At 44.4% G+C, this 11,627-nt stretch overlaps 1 protein-coding gene across 3 annotated transcripts in view; it reads right to left on the reverse strand.

The window, feature by feature from the left end:
• Positions 1-11,627, reverse strand: part of ZDHHC14 (zDHHC palmitoyltransferase 14) — a 115,351-nt gene extending 103,724 nt beyond the window's left edge. The window contains exons 1-2 of one of the 3 annotated variants that reach the window (XM_089669741.1): positions 11,461-11,627; positions 7,703-9,168 (exon numbers count right to left, since the gene is read on the reverse strand). In XM_089669741.1, the coding sequence (XP_089525867.1) occupies positions 7,703-7,944 (242 nt within the window). In that variant the 5' untranslated portion in view covers positions 7,945-9,168; positions 11,461-11,627. The remainder of the gene's footprint in view (positions 1-7,702; positions 9,169-11,460) is intronic. The other 2 variants (XM_089669740.1, XM_089669739.1) reach the window with 2 other exon arrangements.

Consider the following 11,627-nt stretch of genomic DNA (forward strand, 5'->3'; position numbering starts at 1 on the left):
CCGTCAGAAGCAAACAAAAGTTTGTCTACATTGGCCCTTAGTTAACATTTCTGATGAGGCACGACCACCAGAATATCCATTGCTCTTACATGCATGAATCATAATGGCAATTTCATTATTACAACTTATATGGTTTCATTGCTAAATAAAAGAAAGCTTTCTAAAGGCTCATTCCACACCTGTATACCACCCACAACAGTGCAGTTCTGTGGCTTGTACAGTCAAGTGTTTACATTCAGCAAGCCTGTACAAATCAATGTGTGTCTGTAGCTATTCACATGTAATTGCTTAAGGAGCGATTACATACAGTTAGGGACAGATGAGTAGTTCTGTACACAAACTGCCTGCATCCAGGCCCACTGACCTGTCCCTAACCACAGGTAAAACGCTCCATATGTGGTTACAAGCAGGCAGCTGTGGAGCAGTGACTTGTACCAACTAAGCAGCTGCAAAAGAATACAAACACCTTGCTGTACCTGTCACAGAAATGCACAATGATGTGTACGGTGTATGGTCATAAACAGCCATGTGAATGAACCCCAACAGTGCCCCCCCACCAAAAAAAAAAATGATATGTGTTTCTCATGCAGTTTCATGTCAAAAAACGTGTTTAACTTACTTTAGGTTAATACATTTTCGTTTTTGGGTTAAATACTGCTTTAAAATGCAGTTTACCAATTCTTCAATTTGGTGTCTGCTTTAGTTTTCTTTTTTTAAGCTTTTTACTTTGCTTTCACCTGGTTTTTCAGCTTCCTTTAAAGTGGATCTACACTGCATCTGAGCGCCACAAAACCTACAAAACGCTATTTAATTCATTTACAGTATTCAAAGCAAACTCCCCCATCCATTCATGTCTCCATTCTTTATTTTGCCGTGAAATCACTTTGAAAAACACCCCCCTAGCATTTCTGGCAGTGGCCATCTTGAGTAAGGGTAGGTGATTCATGTATAATTTACTTTCTGGAATCCATCTGCTCTTAGCTCAGGCATGCAGATGGGAGGGTGTACTTAGCTGAGAAAACCCTTCCTAAAGACTCCTGGGATGTACGACAACATTTGCCTAGGCTTGGAAGCTAGGAAGCAACTGAACAAATGAAAAGACAAAAAAAAAAAAAAAAATAATATGAACACAAGTAAATATGATATACTTTCCTACTGGATTTATTAATGCTAGCAACAAAAGTATATGTTCGCCTATTTTTAGGATGGAACATGTTCCCACTCCTGCAGCAACTCGGCAATCTGAGCCCTCTGTGTGATAGCAGTAAAGGAAGAAGTTCCCCACACCAGCTGCCACTTTTTGATAAGTATGTAACTGCATCATTCATTTACAGAGTTCTGTGATTGAATCAACTACAAGTACCAACATCCTTTGCGGATGTCGGCTTGTAGTTCTCACAGCACTGTTGAGTGAACGAGTAGTTCACCGATTCTTCCTGTCAGTGTGAAACTGCCTGCCTGTATGATGTACGGGCTGACAGCTCCCACTGAGTCTTCAGGTATCCTGCATGGCACCACTAGTGCCTTGGCTTCCAGGCTCCAAAGAAAAACAAACATTTAATAATATATATATATATATATATATATATACATACATACACACACACATACACATACATATACACATATACATATACATACATACACACACTCACCATCTCACAAAATGAGTCCACCCCTCACATTTTTGTAAATATTTTATTATATCTTTTCATGTGACAACACTGAAGAAATTACACTTTGCTACAACGTAAAGTAATGAGTGTACAGCTTGTATAAGTGTAAATTTGCTTTCCCCTCAAAATAACTCAACACACAGCCATTAATGTCTAAACCGCTGGCAACAAAAGTGAGTACACCCCTAAGTGAAAATGTCCAAATTGGGACCAAAGTGTCAATTTTTGTTGTGGCCACCATTATTTTCCAGCACTGCCTTAACCCTCTTGGGCATGGCGTTCACCAGAGCTTCACAGGTTGCCACTGGAGTCCTCTTCCACTCCTGCATAACAACATCACCGAGCTGGTGAATGTTGGGAGACCTTGCGCTCCTCCACCTTCCGTTTGAGGAAGCCCCACAGATGCTCAATAGGGTTTAGGTCTGGAGACATGCTTGGCCAGTTCATCACCTTTACCCTCAGCTTCTTTAGCAAGGCAGTGGTCGTCTTGGAGGTGTTTGGGGTCGTTATGCTGGAATACTGCCCTGCGAACCAGTCTCCAAAGGGAGGGTAACATGCTCCGCTTCAGTATGTCACAGTACATGTCGGCATTTATGGTTCCCTCAATGGACTGTAGCTCCCCAGTGCTGGCAGCGCTCATGCAGCCCCAAACCATGACACTTCCACCACCATGCTTGACTGTAGGAAAGACATACTTGTCTTTGTACTCCTCACCTGGTTGCCGCCACACACACTTGACACCATCTGAACCAAATTAGTTTATCCTGGTCTCATCAGACCACAGGACATGGTTCCAGTAATCCATGTCCTTAGTCTGCTTTTCTTCAGCAAACTGTTTGCGGGCCTTCTTGTGCATCATCTTTAGAAGAGGCTTCCTTCTGGGACGACATCCATGTAGACCAATTTGATGCAGTGTGTGGCGTATGGTCTGTGCACTGACAGGCTAACCCCCCACCCCTTCAAGCTCTGCAGCAATGATGGCAGCACTCATGCATCCATTTCCCAAAGACAACCTCTGGATCTGACGCTGAGCACATGCACTCAACTTCCTTGGTCAACCATGGCGAGGCCTGTTCCGAGTGGAACCTGTCCTGTTAAACCGCTGTATGGTCTTGGCCACCATGCTGCAGCTCAGTTTCAGGGCCTTGGCAATCTTCTTATAGCCTAGGCCATCTTTATGTAGAGTAACAATTCTATTTTTCACATCCTCCGAGATCTTTGCCATGAGATGCCATGTTGAACTTCCAGTGACCAGTATGAGAGAGAGAGAAAGAGCGATAACACCAAATTTAACACACCTGCTCCCCATTCACACCTGAGACCTTGTAACACTAACGAGTCACATGACCCTGGGGAGGGGAAATCGCCAATTTGGACATTTTCACTTAGTGGTGTACTCACTTTTGTTGCCAGCAGTTTAGACATTAATGGCTGTGTGTCGAGTTATTTTGAGGGAACAGCAAATTTACACTGTTATACAAGCTGTATACTCACTACTTTACATTGTAGCAAAGTGTCATTTCTTCAGTGTTGTCACATGAAAAGATATAATAAAATATTTACAAAAATGTGAGGGGTGTACTCTCTTCTGTAAGATAGTGTGTATAATAATTATTTATATACATACACACACACACTCACATACATACACACATTATTATACAGGATTTATATAGCGCCAACAGTTTGCTCAGCACTTTACAATATAATGGGAGACAATACAGCAACAATACAGTTCAATACAACAGGGATAGGAGAGCCCTGCGCCTTGGAGCTTACAATCTAGGATACACACACACACATATTTAGGTCTATATATATTTGGACACAGGCACAATTTTAGTTTTTTTCAGGTATTTACCAAAAAATATTCAAGCTATATTTATATAATGCTCTTTAAATACCTTGGTACCTATTCGTAATAGAAAGATGTTTAGGTGGACTGACCCTTAAGAACTCAGGTAAGATGCATACACTAATTTCATTATACAGCTGTGTGCATTTATCTGTACTATACTTGCACAAAAAGCCTGCATTACAAGTAAACCTGATTCTGTAAAAATCTAAAAAAAAAAAATTGAATACTGTTCATGATGGTTTCACGTGCACCAACATTCAAATTTTGCTGACAAGCTTTCGGAGGTTTACTCCCTTCTTCAAGGTCCAAGCAGTACACCCCCAAAAGTCTGTCCTGCAAATCTGGATGTTAGTATTAGAAAAAAAAAAAAAAAAAAAGTGTCATGTATAGTACTCAATTGTTTTGTGGCAAGTGCACCATTACAGCTAGTCACCTCAAGCGTGTAAAAATCTATAAGAATTAAGCCAATTAAAGCTGACCATGCAGTAAAATGAAAGGTCTGCTTAAAATATCAGGCACCATTCCCTCATTAAAAGCTGTTTAGTTACCCCTCACCCTAATCACAGTTGCTGACAGTTATTTCTCAACCCCTTGCTACTTCCTATTCCATGCACATACTTCATACACATACTAATCCATCATTGTTATAGAGTTCAGACAAGCACTCTTACTTCTCTCTCTCAGATGGCCAAAGGTTAACCTCAACAAACTATATGTACGAAGCATCCTCATGGGGTTGAGAGTAGTGCTCCATGTGGCACCCTGCAACCTTGACAAGTCTAAATCACAGGTATAAAAACCTGATACTCTGCTTCACGTGTACATTCTGTGATGTTTTTTTTAAAGGAAGTGATGGTGAAGTGAGTGGAACCCAGAAAGACAGAGAAAGGTAAAAAGACCCGCAAAATTTTTTTTCCCTAAAGTTAAACAATAGCTTATAATGCCTGCATGCATTCACAGCAAACTTCAATAATCTTCCACAGCATTGCAGAAGCTGACTGAACTCAACGTTGCTCCCGGGTTCTATGCTATGTCACACGCGCTGTCTGTCTCCCGGGTTCTATGCTATGTCACACACGCTGTCTGTCTCCCGGGTTCTATGCTATGTCACACACGCTGTCTGTCTCCCGGGTTCTATGCTATGTCACACACGCTGTCTGTCTCCCGGGTTCTATGCTATGTCACACACGCTGTCTGTCTCCCGGGTTCTATGCTATGTCACACACGCTGTCTGTCTCCCGGGTTCTATGCTATGTCACACACGCTGTCTCCCGGGTTCTATGCTATGTCACACACGCTGTCTCCCGGGTTCTATGCTATGTCACACACGCTGTCTCCCGGGTTCTATGCTATGTCACACACGCTGTCTCCCGGGTTCTATGCTATGTCACACACGCTGTCTCCCGGGTTCTATGCTATGTCACACACGCTGCCTCCCGGGTTCTATGCTATGTCACACACGCTGTCTCCCGGGTTCTATGCTATGTCACACACGCTGTCTCCCGGGTTCTATGCTATGTCACACACGCTGTCTCCCGGGTTCTATGCTATGTCACACACGCTGTCTCCCGGGTTCTATGCTATGTCACACACGCTGTCTCCCGGGTTCTATGCTATGTCACACACGCTGTCTCCCGGGTTCTATGCTAAGTCACACACGCTGTCTCCCGGGTTCTATGCTAAGTCACACACGCTGTCTCCCGGGTTCTATGCTAAGTCACACACGCTGTCTCCCGGGTTCTATGCTAAGTCACACGCTGTCTCCCGGGTTCTATGCTAAGTCACACGCTGTCTCCCGGGTTCTATGCTAAGTCACACACGCTGTCTCCCGGGTTCTATGCTAAGTCACACGCTGTCTCTCGGGTTCTATGCTAAGTCACACGCTGTCTCCCGGGTTCTATGCTAAGTCACACGCTGTCTCCCGGGTTCTATGCTAAGTCACACGCTGTCTCCCGGGTTCTATGCTAAGTCACACGCTGTCTCCCGGGTTCTATGCTAAGTCACACGCTGTCTCCCGGATTCTATGCCAAGTCACACGCTGTCTCCCGGGTTCTATGCTAAGTCACACGCTGTCTCCCGGGTTCTATGCTATGTCACACGCCGTCTCCCGGGTTCTATGCTATGTCACACACTGTCTCCCGGGTTCTATGCTATGTCACACGCCGTCTCCCGGGTTCTATGCTATGTCACACGCCGTCTCCCGGGTTCTATGCTATGTCACACGCCGTCTCCCGGGTTCTATGCTATGTCACACGCTGTCTCCCGGGTTCTATGCTATGTCACACGCTGTCTCCCGGGTTCTATGCTATGTCACACGCTGTCTGTCTATCTCCTCTACATCCCATAGTGCAGTGAGAGCAAATAACAGAGCTGAAGTCTACAATGTGGAAATAGGCAGATTGGTCTTCAGCTTTCAAAATCACTGAAATCTACGTAAACGCCCAGATGTCATTTGCTTTAAATATACATGCACCAGAGGGTATTTTCTATTGGTTTGATTTACTAATGGGTGCATTTTAATCCTATGTGCAGTATTCCCATCATACTCAGGGACCCACTATTGTGTATACCAGTGGGTGTCAAATTAACTAAAAGAGGGCGCCCACATATAACGTTCAATGTATGTAACGCCTGAGTGGACTGTCAAACTGCAGACCTAATAGAGGAAAAGAGTGTCAGAGAGTGTGGACATGTTACATTTTTGGCTAGGAATATGCTGCAGAATACAAATACGAAACTGGGAACATATAACATGAGGCTATTAGAGATCAATGTTATTTATTACCCCAACCAATGTGCCCCCTACAGGTCCAAGGGCCTCACATCACACACCAAAGGGATGCATGTGGCCCTTTGGCCACAGGTTGGGCACCAAACATATATACGTATAAAGCACATTACTGTGTTAATAGTCTGTAAGCCCTCAAGAGCAGGGCCCTAACCCTCATTTTGAATCATACTGTAGCTGTACGGTTTCTCTTTGTTTTATAAAGCACTGTGCAAACTGTTGAAGCTATATATAAATCCTGTACTATTAGAGCCATAAAAATCATCAACAACTGAAATGCCAATGCTGTCTGCATCACTAATCTGGAAAAGACATGCAGATTAAGGGTTCTGACTTCATTCTCTCCCTCTCCTGATCTCTATACCTGTTTCAGATCAGTGACTCAGAAGGTACTGATGAGACACTTCGGCTTCCAGCATTTTCTGAAGATGGTCAAGAATGACGAACTTTGTATTTTTTCGTCATGAGCAAAGGCCTCAAATGACAAACAGGCAAAAAAAAGGGCTTTAAAAAGAAGCAAATAAACCTCTTACATGAAACATGAACAAAACGTATTCCTCTATTGTGTGTACTTATCTCTGTCCACTGCCTTTTCTTCTATAACGAGTTCATTCTGACGAGTTTTCCTGACACCAAGAGAAAAAAGGTGTCGGGGAGGGCACAGCCTGTGACTGATAGCCTCAGCTCTGTTCCTGTGAAGGGGGATGTGTCCCTTCCTTCCAATCAGCTCTAAGAGCTCTCCTCACTGAATGTAGCATCAGCTCCCGCCCCCTGATTTTCAGAGCTGAGAGATCCTGTGTGAATTCAGCACTTTGAATGGATGCAGGGGAAAGACTGCCTCAGATAACCAGGTACAACATATGACAGAGGATTTGTTTCATCTCCGTGTATCACCTGAAGCCAGACGCTTCACTGGGTATTTGTAAGGTTTTACAACCACTTTAAAACCAAATACTGTATCTCCTAAAAGAGAAACTCCACTGACCTTTAGGCAGAATAGAGCAATCATATACAGTGCACAACTGTGTGTACAAGGATATTACTGCAGTTGTGACCCACTGAAGATGTATGTGCAAAAAGAAAAAAAGGCAGCTGTCCTGCAAGAAGCATGTGACAATGTTGGTCATCAAAATGCATCTCATTCCATTTTCAATTGTTCTTTTCTAGATTTTCCACTGACAACTGCAGAAACTAAAAGCAGACTGTAAACTAAATCGCAAATGGAATTTAAAATGATACCTGCTTTCCAATGACTGCATTGTTCCAAAAATGCAGCATGCAACAGTTTTCTCCAGAAAAAGAAAGTAAGGTTAATCAGTATGTCAACAAGAAACACATCAGGACACCAAAAAACAAAAATTGTGATAAACACAAACTTACTCAAAGGCAAAGAAGAGTCCACTTGTGACCAGAATTAGGATCAGAGTGAGGTAGAAGACTCCAGTCTGTCTGGCCATCATGATTCTGCCATTGCAGTAGAACTTGTTCTTGCCTGGAAAAACCTCCCATTTTCGCTGAAGAGCAGTTTTCTTCTTTTTATGAGAAGATTCCATGGGTGAGCTTCCACGAGTGTTAATTTCACTGTATCCGCACTCTTTCATGGGCCCACCTCCTGGAGTCATCCGTAATAGAAAAATTCCCAAGACAAAAAAAAGTGTGAGATCCTGGCCACTAACAAAGGCATACAATCCAAGTGAAGGCAATTCCCAATAAAGCAGTTTTTAATTAGAATAAACAAAGCTCCCACAAAAAAAAAAAAAAAAAAAGCCAGGATATGGATCACTATGAATACATAAGCTTCTTCTATAGAGCCTTGCTAATTTTGCTTTCATGTAACAGTAAAGGTACTTGTGGCCTTTGGGATAGATGATAAATGTATGTATTATCCACTCTTATGGTATTTTGACAGCTATCAAATAAACAAGTGAAATGCAGGTAGTTTACGTAGGAAAGAAATCCAGCTTCTGGGGCTTAAGATGCAGTGCGTTTCTTAGTCCGTTGCTTTTGATTTGCCAACAATATTTGTTCACAGCGGCATTCATATGAGCGGTGCAAAGGCAACTTTTTTTCCCTCCTCACAGCAGCCAAAGGATGCTTACACTTCTCCAAAGATTCCTGAAGATACAAAACCGTTTCCCATATACTTTCACCATCACCACAATATGTTTGCAACTCAAACATAAAGCAGTAGAGGCATGATACAAAAAAAAACAAAACAAAACAAAAAACAAACAAACAAAAAACTTTAACAGCTCAAGCACAGAGCAAGTCTTCTCATCCTTGTTTGTTCCCACATAATTTGCTGCAGGGAAATTTCTAGCTCTGTAAATAATTCACTTATAAAGAAAATATCCCATCCTGTATTCCAGACTAGAGGCCAACAGAGAGCAAGAAGATATTTATAGCAACAAAACAACTTGGAACTACAGTAGAACCACCTTTCCCATGAGATCTGAAAGAAAAGGGGAAAAAAAAAAAAAAACGTTTCTGTTTAGGATGTTTCCTGTTACACCATAATCTTCTCCCTTCCTTAGCAGCCAATGAAGAAGCAAGCCATTACATACTGGAGGAAACAGCAGAAAGAGTTCACTTTGAAAAGAACATCCGACTTAAGCACTGGAGACTAAAATGGTTCATATCCTTTCATCAATCCTTTGTGTCCAACAGACAAACAAGTGTTAGAAAACCTGATCATAGGACAGTCCGTCTGTCAAAGGCATCAACAACTATCCACAGGACTCAGTGCTCCTTTGAAGATTTGTTCTGCTCTCCACACTGGGTCATTCTGGCTTCTTCCAAGTGACAGAGGCATACGCTGACCAGGACACCAACACACATATTTTGTCCTACGGAACAAAAACATTCAAAATCAAAACATAGCACCATCCATTAGAAAAAGAATATAACCAAACTATTCCTGAGACACTGGTTAGTGAGCTGTGCTGCATGGGTCGACTATACAGCACAAAAACCGAACCCAAAACTATCATGAAGTCTACTAAAACAAATAAGAAACAATACTACAAACCGACATTTACAAATGGTGGCTTGATCATTTGGTCAATTGCTTCAACTGGCATTCCAAACAAATTCATATATCTAAAGAGGAATCTCACCGGCCCTTTCCCCTTCATTGTGTTTTTAAAACCTCTATTAACTCTGTCTGTTAAGTTTCCTAAAAACCTAAGCCGGCCATAGACGGTGCGAATCTCAGCCAGATTCGAAGCATGTATGGGCAGGCTGAATGTAACCAAAGTTGTTTGATCGATCTACTTGGGTACAACAGCCTGTCCGCCTTTGCAATTATTGCCAGAACACAATAATTCCATGGGAGGGATTCTCACATCAACACTGACTGTTAATAGGGGAACTGAGTGATTTTCGTTCCTGCAACCCGTAGTTGTGGGAAAGAAAATCGATCCGTCTATGGCCGGCTTAATACTCATACATTCATCCAGCGCTGTCCTGCTGCAATTTGCCAGTGCATTACAGGTCAGGCACCACAAACTTTCTTACATCAGGGGTCCTCCATTTCTTTGGGTTCTCCCCAAAGAAACAGCCACCCCTCAATAACAAGCATGTGACAAGACACGTCACATCAGGGGGCAAGCTGCAGGAAGCTGGAAGAGACAGTCACCCACTTGATAACACGCATACACTGGGAACTTCAGAAGTTGGGTGGCTGCAAGTTCCTGGAAGAGACAGTCATCCCCACCCCCCATAACATATATGCCAACAATCATCATTAGGGAGCTAACTGCAGGACTCTGGAAGAGACAGCCACTCCTCTGATAACATACATGTACTGAAATGGGTTATTGGGGAGGGGGTAGCTGCAAGTGTGAAGAAAAGACAGCAACACCCCCCCATGACACATCAAGTGGCCAGCTGCAAAAACCCAGAAGAGGCATCAGGCCCCTGATAACTTGCATATACAGTGGGACACGTCATCAGAGGGCAGCTGCAAATGCCTGTAAGAGACAGCCACACCCTAATAACGTCATCAGGTGGCTGCAAGATCCCAGGAAGAGGCAGTCACACCTTTCAAGAACACATATGCCAAGACACATCATTAGAGGGCCAGCTGCAAGAACCAGGAAGAGACAGCTGACCCTTGATAACACACAAGCACTGGAACACGTCATCGGGGGCTGGCTGCAAGAACCTGTAAGAGACAGCCTCCCCCCTAGTAACAGACATACACTTGGACATGTCATCAGGTGGGTGGCTGCAATAACCAGGAAGAGGCAGTCACCCAATAACACATACACCAAGACTTATCAGGGGGTCAGCTGGAAGAACCCAGAAGAGGCAGCTGGCCCCTTGATAACACGCATGTACTGGAACACGTCATCAGGGGCTGGCTGCCAGAACCTGTAAGACAGCCACCCTCCTGATAGCACACAGGGGCACATGTGTTGTAGGGTATTCCAAGAACGTCTGAGAAGTGCGATGTCTGTATCCCAGGAGACTGTGGGTGTCTGGGACGTCATCATGCCTGGGTGAGTTCTGGAAGTGCCCAGAGAAGTTCTGGAAAACTGGTAGTTGTAAGACATGGGAGCAGAGGTGGGAAGGAAAGTGTGGGTGGGGACAGGGAAAGTGCGTTTTCTACGATCTTTTCTGATAATGTGAAGGAGACTTGGGGTGGCTTCGCAGGTTGAAGCCATGAAAAAGCGGCACTCTAGTTTTTCTATCTGCAGTGCATGTGACCGAGTTGGATGTGTGTGTCCATCACAATGATCACGGGACATGAAGTTCACACCATGGCAGTGTGTTTGAACACAGTAGTTGATCTCTGGTCTCCATGTAGCTGTGACCCCACACAGAGGAACCGTGAGGAGTTGGAGGTGTCCTCCTCCCCTCCCCCCCAGCACATCACAGGGGTCTCGTCTTCTATGATGAATCAGTACAACAGGAGCATCAAGTGATCAGTCCGGGATACAGGGCTGCCATGGCACACAGGGAGATCACGTGACAAGTCCAGGGGAAGCCCCCCTCACACACCATCCGGCCACGGGGAACCTCCGCCGTACACAGGCCATTGTCATGGGAGAAAGGGCCTGGGCGCAGAGAACGACTAGGCCTCCTCCACCCGCCAAGCCGGTGTCCCACGTCACAGCAGACAAGTCCGAGCTCACCTCACTTCCCAGGGTGGCAGTCTCCGAGCTCCCGCTCTTCTCCTCCGCCTCCTGCAGGCGACTGAGCTCCACAACACACCTACACAGGCAACGGCAGCGATCGACGGCCCCGCCCACTGGAGGCGGGAGGGAAGGCGGCATGGGAGCAGCAGGATTTACGACGACCA

This window comes from Staurois parvus, unplaced genomic scaffold (assembly GCF_062004578.1).
Source record: "Staurois parvus isolate SC_StPar_1 unplaced genomic scaffold, SC_StPar_1.0 ptg000081l, whole genome shotgun sequence".
Taxonomy (NCBI): domain Eukaryota; kingdom Metazoa; phylum Chordata; class Amphibia; order Anura; family Ranidae; genus Staurois; species Staurois parvus.